The 25,550-nt window shown below is 38.0% G+C and overlaps 1 protein-coding gene across 1 annotated transcript in view; it reads right to left on the reverse strand.

Annotated features, from left to right (window-relative positions):
* Positions 1-259: 259 nt before the first annotated feature.
* The window catches only part of CCDC141 (coiled-coil domain containing 141), a 212,763-nt gene continuing 187,472 nt past the window's right edge, over positions 260-25,550 (reverse strand). Inside the window, exons 20-24 of the mRNA XM_011973440.1 lie at positions 23,988-24,171; positions 20,607-20,719; positions 16,165-16,281; positions 7,397-8,247; positions 260-4,954 (exon numbers count right to left, since the gene is read on the reverse strand). Coding sequence (XP_011828830.1) covers positions 4,687-4,954; positions 7,397-8,247; positions 16,165-16,281; positions 20,607-20,719; positions 23,988-24,171 — 1,533 coding nt within the window. The 3' untranslated portion in view covers positions 260-4,686. The remainder of the gene's footprint in view (positions 4,955-7,396; positions 8,248-16,164; positions 16,282-20,606; positions 20,720-23,987; positions 24,172-25,550) is intronic.

Here is a 25,550-nt window from a genome sequence, read left to right on the forward strand (position 1 = left end):
GAGATTCATGGAAAAAGACCAAAATCACAGCTGTGTGCTTCCTGTTTTTGAGGTTGAATTCATGCACAACTGATAGCATTCAAATCTCATCTCCTGTGATGAGCACAGACAAAATGAATTGTTTTTGCTTTAAAAAGAACACTTTTTCATTTAAGTCAGTGCAAATCTTTTAGCTTTCCAATGCAACTTAAGATTCTGCTTATTATAAATGGAAAAGTCTGTCATGCTTTGGCATTTACATTGACACAATATCAGAGCATACTGTTAGGAGGTATTTTATTTTGTTTCAACTAACTTATTTCATGGCTGCACTTAAAATGCCGTGCATACAACAGGAGTGTCAAAAGCTTCAGATGGTAATTTTTAGTAAGAAATGGTCATGAATAAAGACAAACATAAAGCAGAACAAAATAAGATATTCTTTCCTTTCTTCATTTGGAATTCAAATACTCTTAAGTTCTTGGATTTGGCTTTCTTTATATTTACAAGTATGTATGAAATACTGGTTTCAAATAAGATCTGTTCACAGCCCAGATTACTGAGCCCCAGCTATAATTAAATATTGATCATTTACGTAGGGTTTTAAAGAAGTACATAAATTCTGGTTTTGACAGTTTGGATTTAGTCATAGAGAGTGGAGGCATCCACTTCCTCATACCGGATGATGATTTATGCCTGAGTACATATGTTTTAAAATGTTGGAACGCTTTAATATGTTGGAACAATATTGATCCAGGAACAACAATCCTGGACCTTTCCTCTTTCCTCCTCACTATTATTTTAGTCCCTCGTGCCAGCATCTATTTTTAAATTGAAATTTTCAATCAGGGTCTAGCCCAGAGGGTCTGGAGGGTTCTCACACAAGTTTTTCAGATGAGGTGAGAAATTTTCAAGCATGCTTCATTGTTAGGGCCTGATTTGGATTGACTCCTGTCTATAAGAAGGGAGAATTATCTTTGTCTTTTTACATTTCCCCTCTCCTCTCTCTAAAAAGGGGAGAAAAACAAGCTAGGTTTATTTATTTATTTTTTTTTACCTTTGGCAACAATTCAATTCAAACGAGTTTACTGAATGTGACTGTGTCTCAGGTACTGGCAATACAAGGACAACAGGGCTGTCATGGATCCTGCTGATAAGGTTCTTACCACCTAGCCAGAGGAAACAGATGCTCAAACCTGCAATTCCCGTGTGTGTATTCATGGGTGTGGCTGGGCAGTGCAGGTGCTGACAGTGCACATGGCAGGACCATCTACTCTGGACTTGATGGGTCAGGAGGCTTTTCAGGGGAAGTTGTGTCTCAGTGGAACTGGAACATAAGCAAGACTTAAATCACATGAAGAGAGGGTGGTGAAGATAGTAAGAAAGTTATAGGAAGAAAGGGCTGGAGAGAAGAGCATGACAGGTGAAAACCCTGAAGTTAAATGTCACTTCGCTAGGGGTTGGGGGTAATAAGAGGGGATCAAACAGAGGGTGGAGAGGGGAGGCCAGGTTGTAAAAGGCCTATGAACTACTTGAGGAATTTTAAATTAGAGCAAAGCAGTTAGGACAGTCTTATAGTCATCTATTTTAAGTATGTGTCTTCATTATGAGTGAAAGAGGTTACCATTATTGATTAAAATAGCTAAAAAATTGTCTGCATCTTGTTCAAATATTTTAAATATCATAGAATATTCAGAGATTCAAATGTAAAGATTCCTACGGTAAATTTCTCTTGGAATTGAGTGTGAAAAACTACCACCAAATATTTATACGTCCTTGTATTGGAAAATCAAAGCTGGAAAACTCAATGATTTTGCCTTATGAAAACTTAAAAACATTTTGTTTTGCAGTTCTTTGAAGTATCAAGTATTTACAATCTGTTTAAGAGTTTGGAAGTTTTAAAAAGTTTTCTGGTGAAAATCTTGAGTTTAATTTTCACCAGAAAACCTGCTAGACAAATTCTAGAAGAGCTGTAACACATATAATTTTTAATCTTCCTTTTCATTTTAGTTTTCTTGTTGAAAATCTTTTGATATTACTAACCATTCAGGATTTTCTCTAGAAGCAAATGGTTATAAATTAGGTATACACCTTAAAATAGAAACAACACTTAAATTTCCTGGGTCTTATGTTTTTAACCAGTAACTGCAATAAGTAACTTTCATAAGAAGAATTGTTTGCTCAAGACAGAAATCCCAGCAAAAAGGAAAATCACACTTAAGTTTTTGAAATTAAAACATAACCAGAAGAATAACTGAATAATTATTCTTTACTGCTGTGGGAGTCAATCAATAGCCCAGAGGAACAGGTAGATGGATAGGTACACAGAAAGCTATCTGTACTATATCTTGAATATCAGCATAGTACTCTTCTCTGATCTTTGTGCTCCCCACACACACCTTTCTCTCTCTCTCTCAAAATGGATTTTGCATGCTTTTTTCCATCATACACCATGGATATATATGTATCTCACTCTGCTCCCCAAAGAGTTAACATGAACAAGCATGCAATAGAAAAAGCAAACCAGGAATTCCCAGGCCCTAACAACCCCAACACACAAATTCAACCATGTTGACAAAATGGGAAGGGAGATCCTGCCAAATTCATAAGAAAGAGAAAGTGGGAAGAGAGACAGTTTGTTACCAGATCTCACCTGCCTTCTTTGGACATGAACAGGTTTTTACTCTTTAGCTTCAACATAGGCAATAGCAGTTAGGCAAGATTCGCACATTATTTGAAATTGGACAAAAAGGATACAAGAGGCCGGGTATGGTGGCTCATACCTGTAATCCTGGCACTTTGGGAGGCTGAGGCCCAGCCTGGCCAACATGACGAAACCTGGTTTCTACTACAAACACAAACATTAGGTAGGCATGCCTATAATCCTAGCTACTCGGGAGGCTGAAGCAGAAGAATCGCTTGAACCCGGAGGTGGAGGTTGCAGTAAGCCAAGATGGCACCACCGCACTGGGCAACAGAAAAAGAGTCTTTCTCAAAAAAATAAAAAAAGAAAAAAAAGTGGTTAACAGAAATTCCTTAGGATGTTGTATATACAAGCTTTTAATATGGTTCTATCAAAATTTAGAAGGAAACAGAGATTTAATTTTTTAATTAAATTGGATATGCAGCACAAGAAAGTATATGCCAACTTTTTACTTGACTACACATTTCACATCTTCAGATAACATTCAGCAACTTTTTAATAACAACTTGAATATATTATATTTAAATATTTTGGTTATTTGTAGACAGTCTTCCAGCAACATAATTAATTTCTTTCCTTCATCAAAAATCTGTAATGAATTATTCTTTCAACTGAAGATTTTCCTCAGCATAGTAAGACTACATTTAAAATCTAAAAAACAAATGCCTCCCTACTTCATGCTTATTTTTAAAAGGAGGCCAAAAAATGATCTTTTCTGAATAAAGTGTTTCAGAAAGGCATAGAATACTTCAATATTATAGTAACAATTATTATAATAAAAGGATAGTATTCATCTCATACCATTCTATTACATGTTTCCCCTTGGAACAAACAAAATGTATCCTCCTGAGTTTAATTTCAGGTCTTTGAAAAGAATGCAGTCTTAAGAAATTAGATAGGAATTTAAGTTCTAATTCATAAAACATCACTTTCCCCCATGGAACTAGTTGAAAATTACATATTAACAGCACCCCTTTAATTTAATATTCTAAAAAAACAGCATCTAAAAAAAAAAAAAAGAAATAGTGAGCAGGAGGCCAGTCTGATGACAAATTACATTAAACAATATCATTATCCTTAGCCCTCATAGAGTGCTTTCCATTTTCCAGATGTTTAAAAGACACAAAATGAAAACTCTCAATTGCCCAAGAGGTAGATGATGAACTCATTTTCCAGACAGGAAACTGAGGCAATGAGATACTTTGCCATAGAGTATAAAAATGGTCATCAGCAGAATCAAGATCAGAAGCAGAAACACCTGGTTACAATGTACACATTGCTGCTCAAAACACATCAATAGAATGTCAGGAATAACGCTGGTTCTTTCTTGCAACCTGTATTCCATCTTGCTATATGACATGCAGAGCTGACAAAAGATGGAAACTCTATTTAAAGTTGATGGCACGTCTATTTTCCAATGTCAAATCCGTGAGAGCAACATGAGGAATGATTATTTACAGTGTCATCATCAGACTCAGGAATGTAGTCTATGTTGAAATTACACAGAATGCATTTCAGTAAAAAGATCAAGACATGGAAAGCAAAATTAAAGGATAGCTAATGCAAAAATACAACATCAATTCGATAGTTCTACCAATATTCCCTACAAAGAGATGTTTTTAAATACAATTAAAAATAAATAAACAACTGTATTTGAAATTTAGCACATCTCTATGCCAATGTCAGCCTTCATCTGCACACCCTTAAATTAGGAGGGAGTAGGCATAGAATAGTTTTGCTGCATATTATGTTGAAAACATCTCTTTCTAGAGTACAAAAATATGTTCTTATCCACTATAGATAATTTATCAAGCTTTTCAACTATATTAAACATTCAAGAAAATTTGATTATTTCACCTAGCAGTGGTATTGGCCAAACAGGTATGGTGATGAGACTGGAGATACACTTGGTGGGTGATGCTTTGCAGGAGGTGCAGGAAGATAAACAGTGGCATTATTCTTTAGGTACATGAGAATGATGTCCATTGGTGCCAATACCACAGTTATTGTGTGAGTAGCCAGTACATTAGGGACACACTAACATAGACGACACACAGCGTTATCCAGTTTATTCTTGTGATTGGCGGCCTGCAGTTACCCGTCACATGGAGGATGACATTGGAAGAGAGAGTGCCGCTAGGGTTTTGGGCCTGAGCCACATAGAGGCCTTCGTCTCCCTTGCATACCTTCGGAATGAACACGGAATGCCTTGTCTCCTTGTGTAAAACCTGTAAGTGCCCATCTGTAGACAGTTTCTGGCCCTTCTTGTACCTGAAGCAGAGAGGCAGTTTTTAAAGTCAGGATTGCTGTTCATTCACATTATTTTCAAGTTCTAATAACCGTTGCAAATAGGCCTATTACCACGCAATATTCTCTAGGATTAGTAGGAACGTTGTAGCCACAACAAATTCCAGTGGGGCTCTTTATCTTTTTTTCTTTAGTAGGCTAGAGTGCAGTAGCAGAATCAGAGATCACTGCAGCCTCAAACTCCTGGGCTCAAGCAATCCTCCCACCTCTGGCTCTCAAGTAGCTGGGACTACAGGCGCCTACTACCATGAGCAGGCTAAGTTTTTCATTTTTCATTTTTCTTAAGAGACAGGATCTCATGTGTTGCCCAGACTGGTCTTGAACTCCTGGTTTCAAGCAATCTGCCTCCCTCAGCCTCCTGAGTAGCTGGTATTATGGGCTGTTTATCTTTCAAGCCGAAGTTGGCAACTGGTGGGGAGAGAATTGCTTCGACTGGCTCAGACAATGTTTTTGGAAAACTGAATTTTTTGAAATCCTTTAAAAATTGGAATATTGCATATGAAAATTCAGATATACAGCTACATCTAAAAACAAAAACAAAACAGACCATCTGGTCACATTAGGCCACCATTTGCTCATAGTAACAATTACCTAGGGTGTGAAATGGCACCCTCATGTTGTCCAGCTTTATTCTTTTTGCCACTCTGGAACAGCAGCTGGGACTCCTCAGAAATTGTATTGGAGTGAGACTCATCTACTCCATCATATTCATACCACGATATCCACACGACAATACAGATGTGCTGTTTTAGAGGACTGGACTTAACATCACCTCCTGATGAAATCACTTCATTTAATTTTTTTGAAGCAATTTCATTAGAAGAAAATGGCTTGTAAATATAAAAGGTATTTATGCAACTGGATTATGACTAATAACATATTTCTAAAAGTTTCCTATGAACATGAGTGCTTAACTGCATGTTTTTATAAAGCAAATAGTTTATTTTGTATATCTGAGATTCTTGTTTATTTATTTATACCCACAATCAACCACTCGGGGGGATGACAAATCTGAATCATCTTCTGTTCCCATTGCCTAAGTGATAACTTTGCCTTTTCCTGGGTGTCCTAAAAATGTATGATATCCTGAAAGCTTGTCAGTTACTATTTGAGCACAGTTGTAAATCTGATGGCAAAACATTTGTTTACAACACTGTGATATTCTTCAACAACATGTAAGTAGCAGTGGTTCTTTAACCACATACACACTAACCAAATTATTAATATTTACTGTGTGGACAAAAACAAGAAATACATCTGACAACATTTTTCTTTGGAGTGAACTGAGATTTAATAATGAATTAAATATTTTTAAAATTCATAAATATGACACTCCTGATTTGTAAAAAAACATGCAATAATAAAGACAATAAAACAAAAAGCAAAAGTGACCGCACTAATATAGCACAAGTGCAGTTTCTTTTAATAATTTGAGAAACCAGAGTTTTCTCATAAGTTCCTTAGATAACTGGTTCATATTTCAAGTACCATTAATGGGCACACACAATAATCGAAACTGATCATTTAATATCTACTGAAATATTGTGATCAATAAATGCTATTTTACTTAATCTTAGTTTAGAAGTATAAACTAGGTCTCGCAGATTTGTAACTTTGTCCTCAAATAAATTTACTTAAGGATGAGAATTTTCCAAATGTTTAAAAGTAACCCACATATTGAGAAAGAACTGCTTTTGTTACCAACAGCAGGCAATCCAAAACCAGTATTCTACAGTTTGCTTTTACTGAAACAAATAGGCTAAAAAATAATGATGTCTCCAGAGTGAAATCATATCGTTCACAGCTCAGTTATTATACTACCTTACAAAAATGAGTTTATTGCCTGTCACCTGGAACAACTGTGACAGAAATATTTTTATTCCATCTCTCATATTGAAAAAATTTGTAAAAAGAAATCCTAGTAAAACAAAATGTTACAAAGATGACATGTGTGACTCTGTTGGAAAGAGGAAAAAGATGAAAGAGGTAAATGAGAGAGAAGGGGAAAAAACCAAATTCTTGTATTTTTCAATTGCATAAAGGTAGTTAAAACAAGCAAATGCCATGCTTATATAGAAATAGACAATAGAAAATAATTTCAACCCACAATCTTTAGAAATGTGGAATGTTTAACACAGAAAAAAACAAGCACAACCAACCTACAGTGCTTTGGAAATTTGTTAAATTATTAGTACTTTATATGGTTACCTTTTATTTTTCTTAAAGGTATTAACTATGCTGCTTCTAAAATGAGAGTGGTCTGATGTGAGATTGAATCATGCAGAGTTGCAGTGTCATAGAATATTAATCAGCTAGCCCTAAACCTTTCAGTTAGTGCTCACAGAATGATTTTTCTCTGTGACTGAATTTGTTTCCATTTATGGCTTGTCATTATAGGCTACCCACCATGTCAGTGTAGGCTCTGGAAATCCTGTTACTTCAACTTCCAAAGTCACTGGAGAACCTTCCATGACAGTTACATTAGACAGGAGCCTGGAGAAATTAGGTGCCTGGTCAGCTAGGCTGACCATGCTGCTCTTTGCTGACGTGCTTTTAATCTCTTCTCGAGGAACCATTTGCCTCTGATAGCCCCTGCTGGTGCCTGATTGAAACCTGAGGCCTGAGAATGCATCAGGGGAAGCATGCAGCCTATCTTGGATTTTAGTGAAGTTATTATCAGCATGCATTTTCTCCCGTGTTTCTAGCAAACCGCCCTGAGCCTGAGGGTGCTGCTGTAAAGCTCTCTCATGCACTTCACTCATCATGCTCTCTGGATGTTCAGCACTGATTCTGTGTAAGGCAGTACTCTTTTCCAGGAATCCTCTGGAGGTTAGTGGGGGCTCGGCTTTGAACTGGAGGTAGGGCCTCTCAAAATGACTTGAAAATGTTTCTCTCTTATCATTGCATGCATCCGCAAATGCAACAGGTGGTGGAAGAACAGATTCCTGGGCATTCCCTGGGCTGCTGGTCCCAGCCTGCACTGCATAGCTGCCTATGTGAAGGCTGAGGGAGGAGCTGACAGGCTCTTCCACCTCCATGTCAGATGGTGCAAGGGGGGAATCAGGGCTTCCTGGGAGAGGAGGCAAGGAGATGTCATCAGGTGAGACACACTCATATTCTTCCCCTGAGAGCATGTCTTCAGGCAGGAGCAGGCCCTGGACGCCACCCTCCTTGTCAGCGGACACCTTCAGGTCTTGTGGGAGCTGATCTTCCCCTGTTCCATTGATGGCCAAAAGATCTGCCACCTGTACCTGCCCCTTGAAAACAGAAAAGCCAAATCATCCTTATTCATTCATTTTTCTTTTTCCAGTTTCAATTACAGTAAAACTCAACTTCAGAGAGACAACCTGAGAAAACCTACAGGGGGTGAAAACTTAGGGGGCTGGAGGGAAACCATTTGTCTGTCTATCCTGAGCACAGTCCCACTTCTCATGACTAAGGAATCATTACAAAGACCTCAAGTTCTGAATAAAATGTGATAGACCTTGTGAACAGAAGAGAGAAAGTCCTAGTTTCCATCTGTAGTGAAGGGGTTGGACTGGATCAACATCTTTCAAACCATGATCTGAGGAGTCTCCTCAAACAGCAAAGTCAGCTTAGGTCTGGCTGGTCTACACTTCCTGTAAACACACAGATACTGAACACCAGCAAAGTCAGCTTAGGTCTGGCTTGTCTACACTCCTTGTGAACTCACAGATGCTGACCATCAGAGACTCCCTTGTTAGGTGATTCCTCGGACCCTCCCAGAATAACCTGTCTTCTCTCTCAAGAAAACAATTCCTTTTTAAAATAAATTGTAGTGAAATATACAAAAAATGTACCACTTCAACCATGTTTAAGTGTGTGGTTCAGCGGCATTAAGTGCATTCACATTGAGTGTAACTATCACTGCTATCCATCTCCAGAACTTTTTCATTTTTCCAGTTGAAACTTTATCCACTAAACACTAACCCACTCATATTCAATCTTCCCCCGGACTCAGCCTTTGTCAACTACCATTCTATTCTCTTGCTCTATGCATTTGAGCCCTCTATGTACCTTATATAGAGTAAGCAATTCTTCATGACTAGTTTTATTTTCTTAAAGTCCCTTAGTTTATTCTTGCATTGAAAAAATATTTATTGAGCACGTACTGCTATACACTAGGAACCATGCTAGTATTACAGGCATAATTTGGTGAATACAAGTAGATCAGTCTTTGCAGTTGAGGAGATGATATCCTAGTGGAGGAGGTAGATATTAATGGAACAGTCAGACATGATGGCCTTTCCCAAGAGAGCACGTCAAGATACAATAGGAAAGCACCTGCCACTTGTCTCTTTGCTCCAATCGGAGTGTAGTTCTGCTAGGAGCTCTGAGTAGCAGTACTTATTTCTCTGCTTCCATTGTCCTAGTCTAATCCACATCCATCTCTGGTTTAAGAAGGGGCTCAAATGTTCCTGTTGCATAGACTCAAAAGAACATTGAAGCTGAAAAGCGATCTCATCTATCCCCACCTGCTTGTTTTATATCTCCTTTCTGTGCCGTTCCTCAGCATTTTGGGTGCCTTCTTACTTAGTATGTACTGGTTTTTGTCCTGTAGTAACTGATGCATATAGGAAAGTCACGTCTTACCTTGCCTTTGAGTTTTTGATTTTAGCCTGTAGTCCTGTTCTTGATATACACTTTGTAAGTGATTTTTTAGAAAATAAGGCCAGGCGCGGTGGCTCATGCCTGTAATCAAAGCACTTTGGGAGGCCAAGATGGGCAGATCATGAGTTCAGGAGATAGAGACCATCCTGGCTAACATGGTGAAACCCCATCTCTACTAAAAATGCATAGAATTAGCCAGGCGTGGTGGTACGCTCTTGCAGTCCCAGTTACTTGGGAGGCTGAGGCAGGAGAATAGCTTGAACCCAGGAGGCAGAGGTTGCAGTAAGCCAAGATTGCACCACTGCACTCCAGCCTGGGCAACAGAGTGAGACTGTCTCAAAAAACAAAACAAAACAAAATTAGCTAGGCGTGGTGATGGTTGCCTGTAATCATAGCTACTTTGGGAGGCTGAAGTAGGAGAATCTCTTGAACTCAGGAGGCAGAGGTTGCAGTGAGTTGAGATTGTGCCATTGCACCCCAGCCTGGGTGACAAGAGTGAAACTTTGTCTCCAAAAAAAAAAAAAAAATGTGTTTTCAAGTTGAAGAGCAGAAGCAAAACAATGTTGCTTCTACTATCCCACAGAGATGATCTCTCCTTAGAGAAACATTAACCCAGCTTAGAGAAAGTGGTTTCCTTCCGCCATTTAGTAAAAGTTTAAATTCTGAGTCTAAAACCCAGATGTTCTTAGAAGTTCCTCTCATTACAAAGAATACTAAAATTACTAATTGCCCCTCCCTCTTTTGGTTGTCGTTCCACAGCTTAGCTCCGTCTCTCTCTTCATGAAAGTAGAATGCTTATTTTCCTCCTTATAGGGACTTTGATCAAACACCTATTGTCTAAGAATCTCCGCTACAACATTCTGGCAGCCTCTATTTGAATACTTTTTCTAAAAGAGTACTTTGAGAATGTGCACCTTACTTGTGTTAAGAATATCTTCCTACATGTAGCAGAGATCTGCCTTCCTGCAATTTCCACCAATGGATCTGAATTGGTCTCCTGGAGCTACTCAAAAAGTCCAGCTGCTCTCCAATTTTAACAGCTCTTTGACTGTTTGGAGTATTGGTCCTACAACTTGTCTAAGCCTCTTTCTCTGTACCAGACACTCTCAGGTCTTCTTCTGCCTCAACTCTGTCGTCATTTTGGTCATTTCTGGGAGGTCCCACTCCTACTGGACCACAAGGTCCTTTATAGAAGAGCAGGGACATTTGTTGACTTGATGGCCTTCCAAGGGCAGACAATGACAACTCCTTAATGACTTCGTCAGGTAACCTATGACTCTCCACAGAAGAATAATGTGTTACAATTGTCTGAAAATTTACAACAAGCTTAGGAGAGAAACTTGAATAAAAGTCCAGGCCAGTCTCCCAACTCCTCAATCCCTGCTGGGGAGGAATTTATTTCCTAATTGAGGGTTTGGAAGAAGGAACTGAGTATGCTCAGATCTGTCTCTATGAGGCCCTCTCTTTTGGATTTGCCTTTCATGAAATGCATGGGTTCAGGTTGGCTCTAAGGCATGAAAATCCCCTGGAGGTGAAGTCTGTGGTTGTCTAGATGGGCACCCAAGTGGACTAGGTACACATTTAATCTATTTAAATCAGGCACGAAGTTTGGGGAAACCCACTAGAAAAGTTCAAGCCATCCAGCTTTAACTGGTTCCTGACTCCTGTATCTTACTTTTAGCTGGTACCAAACACAGGAAAGGAATCCAAGACTATCATTTTTTCACTTCTAACAATTCCTAAAATAGAAAAAGTACTTTCCTCACAAAATAACACTACTCAATAATTTCTACTATCAATAAGAGGGAGAGAGTTTTCTCAAATCTTTTTCTGGAATCATTTAACTCCCCATTAAACATGTTTGCTTCTAGAGTTGTTTACTTTCCAGATGGTAAGTAATCAGTGGATTCATCATCTTCTTGACCTATATGATATGTTTTTATTAAGGTGATAGTATTAGTTCATTTTTTAAAATAAAAATCACATGGGACCATTGACTCATACTGGATTTGTAGTCAACTAAAATTTGCTACCTCCTCTGTCCATTAGTGCTATTGATGAAAATGTTGAACACTGCAGTGTTTAGAACAAAGTCAGATATCTCCACAAGACAGACTGTTTCCAAGGTTGATGTTGATGAACTACTTAACACTCTTGAGTACAATTATAACTTGGCCAAACCCTCATTCAGTGCACATTTCTCCACTTATCTTAAGAGAGCATCATAAGTGTGTTTATCAGATGACTTCTTGAAACCATAATAAATCATGCCTATGGCACTAATCTAGAATTACTCATTAAATAATCATCTCAGGAAACAAGATAAGGTGAGTTTAATATATATGCAAGTGGTTTTCTGAGTAAACCCATTTGGCTCTTGGCACTTCTGCTTTTATTCTTAAATGCAAAAATGAATGTATTAAATTATCGCAGGTACCTCAAAACTATGTACATCTATTATGTATCATATAAAAATTTTTAAGAAAATTAAAAATGCAAATAAGATTTTAGTTTTTAAGTCACTGTGGAATTTTATGGAAACATTATTTTATTTTATTTTCATTTTTGAGATGGAGTTTCACTCTTGTTGCCAAGGCTGGAGTGCAATGGCACAATCTCGGCTCACTGCAACCTGCACCTCCCAAATTCAAATGATTCTCCTGCCTCAGCCTCCCGAGTAGCTGGTATTACAGGCACCTGCCATCATGCCCAGCTAATGTTTGTATTTTTAGTAGACACCATGTTGGCCAGGCAGATCTTGAACTCCTGACCTCAGGTGATCCACCTGCCTCAGCCTCCCAAAGTGCTGGGATTACAGGCATAAGCCACAGCACCCGGCCAGAAACATTATTTTAAAACTCACTGACCTATATTTCCTAGAACTGTCTAGTTTTCAACTACGAAAATGCTATCCAAACATTCACATATACTAATTATTTGTTAATATTTCTTCACCATAAAACCATGTTTGTTATTAGAAAAAAAAGGTGTGTGTTATTTACCCAGAAAAGGTTAAATAAATCTATGGTGTTCAGTACAGACAGGGCATATTTACATCAGTCTAATGAGTTCTGGCAAAATAGCTGGGAAACTCTGATCTAATTCACCAAAACGTAGCTCAACTCTCAATCTGCTTTTCTTATATCAAATTGAGAGGCTGATCTTTGTCTTTTTGTTGATTCCTTTTTCTTTTCCCACCTTCTAAATATATGAATGGTCTGCAGCCTTATCTTGAAGTTCTCTAATTGTCTCTATATTCTTTGCCCCTCCAAGATCTCACCCACTTACATATCTAGTAAACAATTAACTTTTAATTAATACTAAATCTATAGCTTCAAGTCTTATCTCTGCCAGGACTTCCGAACTTTCATTTCTGCTCATGGGCATAATCCCTTGAATTTAAATCATTGCCCTGTAGGCAGAAAAAGTGTCTGGAAGAGAGAATGCAGTGATATTCCTACATCCATTCAACTAAGGGGGCAGAACCAATCCTCAAAGTACATAGAGCAGGCAACTACTTATGTGGTAAATTTGAAGGAACACCACAAGACTTTATCTTCCAAAATAGCTCCATAACAGATAGCCTTACTTTAGGGTAAATAAGATTTAATGAAGGTAAGTAGGAAGAACACAAAGAAAGATATTAAGCATAGGACTTGGTCTGTAAGAGGCATTTGTAGAAAAGGCCCTTAGCGGGGGCTTTAGACAAAAAGGGGTAATATGGCATTTTTGGGCACTTTACGTGGACAAGGTAAAAGAAAAGGGAACAGAGAGGTGGTGAAGAAGAACACTTTGTCTCTTCCCAAATTTTTTCAAGGCAAGTGTTTCAGGGACATCTTCCTGTAGCTGCCAGGTGATCAGGATTAGTGTGTGTGTGTTGAGGGTAGAGGGGGAGTGCAGGGATCCTCCTTACCCAGTCTGATAAGAGCACTCCACTGAATTCTTTGGTGCAGAAATATTTCCATGCTATTGCTTGTAAACAGATAAATAGGAAGAGGGGAAAGTTTGTCATGGACATCTACAGTATCATTACAAAACAGCTTATGTATATGCAACAGTTCCTGGGAGCTCCCATTTGGTCTTGTGGGAAAAGTGTATGGTTAAAATTCAGGAGAATTGGGGTGACTACCAGTTTTTACACTACTTTCTGTAATTTTTGGAGGGCAATATATTTAATCCCTTTTGGCCTCAGTTTCCTCAACTGTAAAATGATATTTGATCAGATTATTGTTAAATCCCTTCTAGCACTAAAATTCTATAACTCTAAATGCTGGCATCAAAAGCCACCATCTTCCACCGAATAGTTCCATGACTTTAGGTGAGCCTGTTAATACTGTGTGCTTCCGTTTAATCTGAGGAGTTTTCATAGCTTCGGTGCTCACGTTGGGAATAAAACACCATCACTAATCTGTTAGCAGTGCTCCGTGTGTTACATTTAGTGAATTGCCTAATTCCACCTACTGCATTTTTGGGTCTGAAAAATGAGAAGTACTTTGCTATCTCCAGGAAAAAAAAATCCCTGTGTTGAATATATTCTGTGGTAGTTCAGTGGAACTATTCTTTCCGACTCAAATAATTTCCTCAGGAAGGCTACCATCATTTAAGGGTATCAGAATTGACTGCAGTAATACCAGGACCAGCTTTTCACTTGGTGCTTCCTATCTGCCCACATGGGGTTGTGGAGAATCATTACATCTGATGTACATATAAATAATAGAGACAATAAGAGGGTAAATGTGATTGAGCTACTTAAAAGTGAAGATTACTGCCACCCTTTCATTTGGCTGTCTACACCAATTGCACCAGGACATGACATAATGTTAGTAAGAATTCTTGACAGCTGTAATTGTAGACCTTCACTTACACCTGAAATGACTGATGCTATATCTTTTTAGTTTATATTAGAACAAAAGTGATTTTTCCATGAATGTAAATCTTGCTTTTTTTTTTTTAATTTAAAGGAATCTGTTTCTTCTAATAAGAAAATAAAAGCAAGATAAACTACTTTTGCTAAGTATAAATTATTTTTGTTTGCTTTGGTAACAATTTTTGTTTCTGAGTTCTTAGTAAATGTGTCTAGTTCACAATGTAGGAAATTGTGCAGAACTAAATAAAATAAATGATAGGATGCTGAATTTAGTAACTCTTAGACACCTTTTTAAGAAAATGTGGTGCATTTAAGGCTATTCTTTATTATGTCAACCAGTCATTCTCAATTTAAGTGATTTTAGTATAATAGACGCTACTGGCATCTAGTGAGCAGGGCCAGGAACACTGCTAAACTCCTACAATGCACAGGACAGCTCCCCACAATAGAGAATTCTGTGGCCAAAATGCCAGCGGTGCTGTGGTTGAGCAACCCTGATTTAGACCAATCAGAGTAACGTAAGATCATTTGATATAAGAGTAACATCCAGCAAAATGACCAAAGTTTGGCAGCTTTCCTTTGCCTCAGAGAGGAATTTGGGTTTAAGTGGCTCAAGACCCTACCACAAAAAAAGACAGTTTGCTTAACAGTACTTGCTGCCTGGTGGTTGTATAACTGCACCAGGCCTTGGCATAGATTAACCTGTGGAAAAGGACCTATAAGGAAGCTGAAAGAACTCTATTGACTTCAAGGAAAGATAAATCTTTCTCCATGAAATAACCACTACAAATGGAGAGGGTTTGTGTTTATTTTTAACTCTCATGTCACAAGAAGTATATTTTATTAATTTGAGAACGGTTGAGAATAATGTTGACTCTGATTGTTCCTTCAGCTCCTCGGTAGAGAAACACTGGGAGCAGGCAACTTGGCAAAGCAAAAAGTCAAAAGCTTATTATAGTCCAGCAGCTATGAATAGAGAGTGAGCAACTTATGCCAAAAAACCATCATGATGTTGTGATTTAAATAATACTTTCAAAATCATGATACATTTGCATTTTTGTGAGTATCTGTAGTCATTACATGCTTTAATTTATCAGTAAGTGCATACGTTTTACAATAATTTAAACATTTCTCTAAATACTTTAGTATTTATATTTCAGCTGGATTCTATGGTTTGGTAAATGTGCCTGGAAATATCATCTTAGAGGTAGAGTCTATGGGAACAAGATACTATCTAATTTCATGAACTAAGCTTTGCTAATGGGTCGTGTAAAACAATAAAAATCATGGCTTGGCAATATGATGAAAAGGGAGAAGTAAAATTTGAAGTTGGATTGGATATAAAAAGACAATGGAAAAGGCAGCTAGAGATGGGAAAAACAGAAGTGGTTTGGGGTGACATGGCATTTAAATGGCTGTCCCAATGCTACTGTGAAATGTCACGGTTTCAGTACTTGATAGTGAGAAGCTCAGAGGAAACAGCATAGCAGAGAGAAGAAGCACTAAGTAAGGAGCCAACGGAAGCAAGGAAGGAGGAAACTCACATTGCATTTACATTGGGAAATTCTATTTGGATAGACAAGAAGGCTGCAATTCACTTTTATTTTGCAATGAACAATGACTCTAACCTCAAAGCAAAAGTACTGAATAGCTGAGGTTAAGTAGTTTTCTTTACCTTATTCCTTTCTTCATTGCATATTGTCTGCTTATTTTTTGCTGGTTCCTTTAGCAAGTCAATGTAATCATCATGGAAGTCTTCCAAATTTGGATTCATCTTTAAAACGTCTCCCTGCTGTACAAAGCAACAGTTAGTGAGAGCCTGAGCCAGGAAAGTTGGAGGAACAGTGCCATACACTACTTGGAAGAAAACATAGACCACTTGCAACCTTTCAGCAAATACATTCCACAAGAGACTGGTGTACTCCCATGATGTGATTTATAAAATTATCCCTCCCAGCTCAGTTTCCCTCCTGCCTCATTCCTTTGATAGAGTTCATTGCCAGTAAAAATTGGTTGTTGAAAGGCCCAGCAGGAAAAAAGTAATCATTATAATAGGATGCTCCTGCAGGAGCATTCTCTAGAGAAAGGAATCATTATGCATGGCAGTGTAAACCATTAGGAGAGTCTGGGGAGCGGCAGTGAGGTAGAAATGATTAAAGGTTTCTAGGGGAGAAGAAGGTAGGAAATCCAGAGAATCTACACAAGCAAAATACCAGGGAGACTCTTGAAAAGAGGAATAAAATATCACTGAGTATAGTAAAGAAAAACAGCAATTGAGAACACAGGACGCTTCATGTGGTTGAAGATATTTTGTTCCCTGCATTTATGGGGCTCAGTTTTAGTCATGGAGGTAGTGGAGGTTTGCAAAGTGCTGTGGAGTCAGTGCGAGAGCCAAGAAGACTTTGTAAAGGTGGAAAGAGCCACTGGTATCCCACGTGATAGAACACGCCAGTTTAGAATGATGATCATACTGCAATGGAAGAGTCTCTATTCCACCTGGAATACGATCCTTGGAGCATGCAATACACATGCTCATCAAAATGCACATGCGACACTGGCTCGGAGGATTCAGGGAGACCCACTACTGGGGAGATTCTGCTTTTAGTCCCAACTCTAAACTGAACTGGTTCATGTCGCTCAATGAATCACTCTGCTTTGGTATGCAGCTGATATCTTATTCTAAAATATCAGCTGGTGTGGAAAGAATGCTAGCTTTTGAATTAAATCTAAATTCAAATTTCAGATCTACCACTATTGACTATTGGGGCCCATGTAAAGCACTTTTACCCTCTTTGGAATTTTCCTTTCACCTCTACACAGAAAACATTTGCCTTCTTTTCATCTCAACATTATTTGGAAATCACTGGAGATAATGTATATATGAACGTCCTTTGTAAGTCTGAAATTGCTATACATTAGAAAGGATTTCTATCACTATTTCAGCCTTGACAGGAATTGCTGAGCCCACTTTCTATAACTTTGAAAAGAGAACCATAGCATCAACCTTTATGTTTAAAAACATAAAAAATAGACATTTGCTGTCTTCATACAAACACCTATAAAGTGCTGGTAAACATTCTTTGGCAAGCATTTGTTGCGGCTGTAACTCATAAAGATAATGCTGATGCCTATTTCTTTTGCCAGGGAGACCCTTTCTCATTTCTACATCCACCCAAATTAAACACCTTCAAGCACTGAAAGATAGTTCTTCTCTGTACCAATTCATTGGGCATTTACTACAAATGCCAAAACTCTTTCTGGATAACCTGCTTTAAAAAGCAAAGCAGGCCAGGTATGGTGGCTCACACCTGTAACACCAGCATTTTGAGAGGCCAAGGAGGAAAGATCACTTGAGTCTAGGAGTTTGAGACCAGCTTGGGCAACATAGTGAGACCTCAACTTTACAAAAATATCAAAACATGTAGTGGTGCATGCCTGTGGTCCCACCTACTTGGTAGGCTGAAGTTGGAGCATTGCTTGAGCCTGGGAAGACGAGGCTGTAGTGAGCCATGGTAACACCACTACACTCCAGCCTGGGCAACAGAGCAACACACTGTCTCTAAATCAATCAATCAATCAATCAATCAATCAATAAAAGGTAAAGCATAATGTTAAATGTTGTGTGGGACACTAAATTTAGCAGCGCCAGAGGGTTTCCTTAAGTATAATCAAGTAGGGAGAGTTGGGATGGCAACAGTAGTTATATGTGATGTAATTATATGTAGTAGTTATATGTGTGATTATACTAGTGTTACAGCCTGAATGTTTATGTTCCCCTAAAGTTTATATGTTAAAATCCACATCCTTAAGGTGATGGTATTAGGAGATGATGCCTTTGGGAAGTGATTAGGTCATGAGGGTGAAGCTCTCATGAATAGGATTAGTGCCCTCAGAAAAGAGGGCTGAGAGATACCCCTCATTCTTCCACCATGTAAGGTTAGAGTGAGTAGACAGCTACCAGGAAGTCCTCACTAGACACCAAATCGGCCAGCATCTTGATCTTGAACTTCCAGCCTCCAGAACTATGAGAAACAAATGTCTGCTTTTTATAAAGCATCTTGTCTATGGCATTTGGCATAGCAGTCAGGATGGACGAAGACAGGTAGGAAGGCACACAAGTGGCATGAGAGATCAGGGAGGGAGTGATATAGCTAAGGAAGGATTTCTGGAGGAGGCAGCATTTGGATTTGGCTCTGAGAGATGGTAAGATTACGAAAAACAGACAGAAGGTCATGTCCTTGAAGTAAAGGTTTAGAAGTGGGAAATCCCAGGGAGCACAGTAGATCAGTAGGACACAGATCTACAGTGAATGTAGAAGCACACTGGTTGGGAAAGGTGACCAGCCTCAGAACATTGAAAGGCCTTGAATTGGAACTTGACTTGGTAAGGAAGAGTTTGTAGTGGAGTGTTGTGAATGTGAAGATGACACTAGCAGAACTATTTAGGAAGGGTAATCTAGCTGGGAGTATAATTAGGGGACTCCTGACTAGTGCAAAAGAGAATCCAAGTGACAGGTTGAGCGTGAGAAAGAGAGAATGCAATCCTGACTACACTGAGTATGGAAGGAATGGAGAATGAGGAAGTGGGAGAGGCCGTGGAAACAGCCCTTTCAGGAAGAATAGCCATCAAGGTAAAAGCTGGAAAGGGATATAACTTGAAGAAAGCAGATTTTATGAAGCTGACCCTCACTTTAAGATGTGCAATATAAATGGGAGGAATATTGTAGACAATGAAGAGCAAAGAGTCAGAGGAAGCAGTGATTTGCAGCCTATGTATTGGAAGTCAGAAGCAGCAGCAGCTCCTCAGGGGGTGGGATGGAGGTGGGGAGGAAAGGATAAATGTTGAAAAAGATAACATGAGATATATGGTTTATTATCATTGTGAAACATTGATGGGAAGCAAATAACATATATATTAGAAATATTAATCATTTCATACATTAAACATTTCAGTTTTCTCAAACCTGATTGTAGAATTTATGTGTGGGTAATAATACAAAAGAAAGAAAAAGCTATGCACAAAGATGTTCATTGTGGTGTTATTTAAAATGGTAAAATGGTTAGAAAATCTAGATTCTTAACCAAAGGATAAAGATAATTTAGTTGGGCACCCACTGAATTAAAAGCCTCACAAACTATTTGAATGGAAGAGGCACATAAATTTATGACAGAAATTCCTACCAAAAAAAAAGTGGCTACTAGAAATAAATACAATTCTGCTCTGAACTGCGAGACCACCACTAGGCCTCAATAACAATTATCCCAACAATAATCTTGAGTATCTTCACAGTCAATTGTCAGGGCTACCCTGGGATCCACTTTGTAGATCAGGAAATGGAGATTCAGGGAGATTAAATAATGTAACCAAGGTCACAAATCCAATTATTTAGGGAGTTGGTATTTCAAGGCAACTGTGCTTTGCTTTACAGCCTTTGACCTTAATGACCTTGCTATTCTGCCCATCCTCAACAACCAGTTCTTTCAGCCAGCTATGAAAACAGCATTAATCAAACCAGTTTTTGACATGACACTGACAAAGAAACATATGTATTTCACTTTAACTGGTTTTGCTTAGACATAAACACATTCTCTATATTTGTTACCATCAAATTGGTATTCTATGAAAAGTGATCATGATTAGTTTACTATTTCCATGAGGAAAAGTGTTCAATGAATATAATACCTGAAGATTACTTTTATTTTCTCTGGTGCCACAATTTGGAGAGGAAAAAAAAAACCACCCTGGCATCTATTATTTATGAATAAAACCATAGGCTACTTAATTATGAAACAAAACCATAGGCTACTTAATACAAAGTTTACTGGCAGAGTCTTAATGGGACACATTTTTTAGGATATGATCCATGAAAATGTAAACCAGATACCTTAATTGTGTTTAGCCCTCATTCCCAGCAATATTTTTCTCTGCAGTGATGGGAAAGAAATAGAATTAATTATCAGAAACACCCAGATAATTATGTTAGAAAGCTGTGAAACAAATGTGCACATTACGTCCCTTGAGAAATTCTATTAAAACGTCTTTGCACCAGAAGACATTTGATTAACACATTTTTATTTATTTTGCTTGAAAATACATATTCTAGGAAGAAGAAATTACCTTCAGTTTTTCTTCAAGCTCTGTGAGGGACTCACATAATTCAGTCACAGATTCAAGAACCTCTTTGTGTTTTGTCACTATTTTCTCAATATATTTCTGTCCTTCTTCCAAACCTGGGGAGAAGGATGAAACTAATTTTAAAGGTCAAATTTTTAGCAAGAAAAAAAAGTCCAGGTATAAATTCATCTCCATGTCCAGTGTAAGGGCTGATAAATTGTAAGTTCTTAATAAATATTTGCTGAACAGATAAATAAATGAATAAAGACATGTTTCTAAAAGCTAGATATTCTAGGAAAATGATTACATTTGCTGTACCATGCTACTTTCACATAACCTAAATAATGTTGCTACATGAATAGTCTTAAAGCTCAATTCTCCTCAGTTTTTCCTATTCAGAACATCCAGTGGTTCCTCTCTGCTTAGAGAAGAATAAATTCCTCAGGATGGCATTCAAGGCCCTTCCATAACATGGTTTCAATCTGCCTCTCCCAAATGTATGTCACTCTAGTTCTCTCCTGTATTTTATCTCCAGCCAAACAGAACCAGCAACTCCTTCTGAAGATCCCCACAGCAACTGAGTATTCCTTCCTCTACCAGGACTACTGTCCCTCCACTCTCTATTTCTGCTGTCCAAATATAACCTACTCTTTAAGGTCCGCCTGAAATGCCAACATTTCTGTGAAGATATTCTGAATCTTTTCCAACTGGGTTTCTCCATATATATTGTAATAAAAATAGCTACCATGTAGCACATGCTTATTATTTGCCTGTGCCTAAGCACTGTATAACCATTGTTCAATGTAATCCTTGGATAGACTCTACTACTATCCACATTTTACAAATGAATGCGATGCTCAAAAGAATGTCTTGTCTGGGCACAGTGGGTTGTGCCTATAATCTGAGCACTTTGGGAGACCAAGGTGAGCAGACTACTTGAGGTCAGGAGTTCGAGACCAGCCTGACCAACATGGTGAAACCCCATCTCTACTAAAAATACAAAAATTAACCTGGCATGGTGGCGCATGCCTGTAATCTCAGCTACTCGGGATGCTGAGGCAGGAGAATCACTTGAACCTGGGAGGTGGAGGTTTCAGTGAACCGAGATCATGCTGCTGCACTCCAGCCTGGGTGACAAAGCAAGACTTTGTCTCAAAAAGAAAAAAAAAAAGAACTTCTTTAGGTGACCCAGACAATAAACGGAGGAACAGGGATTTGAACCCAGGACTATCTGCCAAGATTGTGTCACACATTGTTATGGGCTGAACTATGTCCCCCATCCTGCCAAGTTCATATGTTGAAGTCTCAATTCCCAGTACCTCAGAATGTAACTGTATTTGGAGATAAGATCTTTAAAGAGGTGGTTAAGTTAAAATGAGGCCATTGGGATGGGGCACTAATCCAATATGACTGGTGCCCTTACAAGAAGAGGGAGAGACACCAGGGGCATGTGTGTGCAGAGGGATGACCATGTGAAGAGGCAACAAGAGATCAGCCATCTGCAAGCCAAGCAGAGTGGCCTGAGATGAAACCAACCCTGCTGGCATCTTCATCTTGGACTTCCAGACTCCAGAAGTGTGAGAAAATAAGTTTCTGTTTAAGCCACCCAGTCAGTGGTATTTTGTTACGGTAGCCCTAGAAAACGAACACGAACATTTTATGTCCTTCTCAATCCATTTACCATACCATGACTTCAAGGCCTAGACTGTGGTCTCTTGAATGCAGGAACCAGGTCTTAATTGTCTTTATAACAGCCACAGCTCTTAGTAGATAAAGGTATGCAAAAGTTTGAGATAATTTTTTTGCATGAAAATTCTGAGTTCAGTAGTGCTTGAACAGCTTGTAAGAGTTGATATAATCTTAAAGTACTTCCCTTGATGTACTAATTTTAAAAAATGTATAGCTTCCATACCAAACAGATGGAGACTCATGTCATTCATTTATTCATTCAGTGATTCATTTATTCATCAAATATTTGTTAAGCTGTTGGTATGTGCCATTAGACAGTGAACTAACAGGCAAAAATCCATCCTCGAATACAGCTTACACTCTGGTAAGGAAAGCCAGGCAACAGACAAATACCTATATAAAATGTCAGTTGGTGATAAGGGCCAGGGATACAAACAAAGCCAGAAGCAGGATCTTGCATGTCAAGAAGGGAATTTAACTTTTTAGGGGCTTTGTCAGTACTTATCATGCTCTGAGATTGAATAGGCACTGATCCAGGCACAAATACAGTGAAAAAAAATATATACTTTCCTCAAGTTTATGGGAAGTAGAGAAGATAAATAGGTGTTTATACTACAATGTAAAAAGTTCAGTCGTGGAGGAAACATATACCAGGCTATGGGAGCAGTGTGTCTCCAAAATTTTTAGTGCACTTACACGGTAACTCCAGCAAGAAGATGTCACCTTAGTTTCCATTAATTTTCCAATCCGTATTTTATTATTTTTATGTGTCTACCCTTTTCTTCTGGAATATCATGAATAATTCACTCTCAACAATTTAAGTAGTATACTACAAAATTTCAAAATTTATGGTTCTCCATGGATAGTGTTTCATGTTATATAAGAGAAAATATCTGGCAGCAGCCATGGGCAGCCAAATTAAGCATTTTGTACCAACTGCTGTGTCTTCTTTCTGGGCTGCATTTGCCTGGTCACTGGGAATTACTCTGGATCTCGTAGGACTGATACCAGGGAATTCATGGAACTTATTCCTCAGAGCCCTCAAGAACTATCATCCTCCATGGACTTCTTAAATGGGGGCCTCTTTTAGGAGGAAGGATCTCCCAGGCTGACATGACGTTATCTTTTCTAGTCACGGAAGAGAGGAAAGCAGAACTTGTAAAATGGCAATTTGAGTTCTCCCATTTATTCCACAAGTGAGAGGAAGACAAAGGAGAATTTTTCAGGTCTTTCTCAAATTCGTGAACCAAAAGCCTCATTGAAATGAGAGGGCTGGAGACTTCAGTCTTAGCTTTATGTCTACTTAAAGTATTACTGAAGTTTTATATGTTTTTTGAGGAATCACTCTAGTGGAAATTAAATGGGGTTTTTGTTGTTGTTGTTTATATAAGCTGAATATTGTTCTGGTGTCATTACCCTAGAGATGAACAACAAGGATGGAGGAGAAAAGAGAATAGAGAAGGAAGGCTTACACAAAGTAGTTAAAAATCTGCAGGCTTCATCTGCTCCAGAAATTCTTCCCTCTGTTCCCTGTTTGCTTTCCCTGGCTGTGGGTTCTTATCTTGAACCTTTTCCCTGAATAGGTTGGTATACTGAGGACCCTGAGGACTTGCCACGCTCTTGCTTTCTACTGGATTAGGCTCAGTATAGATTTATTCAATGGCCAATCACAGGATATCTTAAAAGAGATCTCACCATATAAGCGCTGAGCAAGGTCAGTGGCCTCCTGAATTCTTTCTTCTTGCTGCGGCACCGAGGGTGCAATAAACTTATTGAACTGCTGGTGGAGAATTTTCACAGCTTCCTTTGTCTTGCACTCGGTGGAATATTTTCCCACTCTTACAACTGTGGCACTTGCATCTTCGTACCAAAAGTGACACTAAATTTAAATAGGATAAAGCACAGGTGAAAGAAATATGGTCCTTCTAAAGTTCTTAATTTTGACCAGTGGAGTATCAAATTTTAATTCTCTCAACTTTATGTTCACATTGGCTTGAACTTTCTAAGTCATAATAAAGAAAATATTAAAACATGATCATATTCTTTTGCACTTAAATGTTAGTGGCAGAAATAAGTACAAATATGAAAATACATATAAATAAAACTATAAGAAAGTAAAAATATGAAACTATATTTGATTCTCCTGCCTTCTTAGGTTTGCCTAAAATATAATTCCTAAGAGGAATGTTGCAGACTTACAAGAACAGGCAGGATAAAAAGCACCTGGCACGACAAAGAATCCAAATACATGCTAAATGGCAAGAAAAAGGTCAAATGTTCACAATCCAGCATAATGAATTGATATCATTAACAATACACTGTTAAAGTATTGCCTGATGAATACTCTAACAAATAAATTCTCCTTGAAAAATAAGATTTAGTTTATGAATGGGAAAATATCATCCAACAAATAGCATTTCACCTTTTCTTAATAGAAAATAGTTATATTTTCCAAACACAGTGGAGAATGAGACAATTTCTCATTAAAAATAAATAACTGTGATGGAAGGAATGTCTGACCCAGACCCAAAGCACTTATGCAGGGTGAGAGATAGAAACACATGACTCTGTTAGGAGTTGGTTTTAAATAAGTGCCACAAAGGCACAACAAACCTGTACATCATATGTAGAAGACTGATCATTTTGATTCTCCTTAATCTGGTGTTAAATGTAAAAACTCAACTGCATTAGTGGTAAAGACGTTCTGTATCTCAAACAATAATGGGCAACAAAGAACACTCAAGAACTTCAAGTGCAGAATTTCTTCAATACGAAGTGTTCAAACAATAACTTTAACTTGTCAAATTTCATATATTTTATGTATACTCTACCTTTTATCCTCTTGACAGTAATAAAACACCAATAACAACTTTTTGTAACTGAAAAATCACAGTATCGATCTTTAAAATAAATATTTTCAAGTTCTGTGAAATAAATAAGCCACTCTGAGCATTTTAAACAGATATCCAGCATAATTTCATGATAATTAAACATCTTCAGTTGATGAGGTTATGGAGAAACAGGAACTCTTATACATTGCCGGTAAATTAGTAAAGACCTTTCTCAAGATAAATTGACCAATAAAACCAAAGACCTTATAACATTCATCCCCTTAAGTCCAGCAATTCCATTTTAAAGAATTATCCTAAGAAAAAAAATCATGAAAAGGAGCATGATACATGTATATAATGACAATAACAGCTAATGTGACATTGCTTTAAAGTTGCAAAATAATTTTTGAAAACAACATTGGAACAT

This window comes from Mandrillus leucophaeus, unplaced genomic scaffold, assembly GCF_000951045.1.
Source record: "Mandrillus leucophaeus isolate KB7577 unplaced genomic scaffold, Mleu.le_1.0 Scaffold1377, whole genome shotgun sequence".
NCBI classification, from domain to species: Eukaryota; Metazoa; Chordata; class Mammalia; order Primates; family Cercopithecidae; genus Mandrillus; species Mandrillus leucophaeus.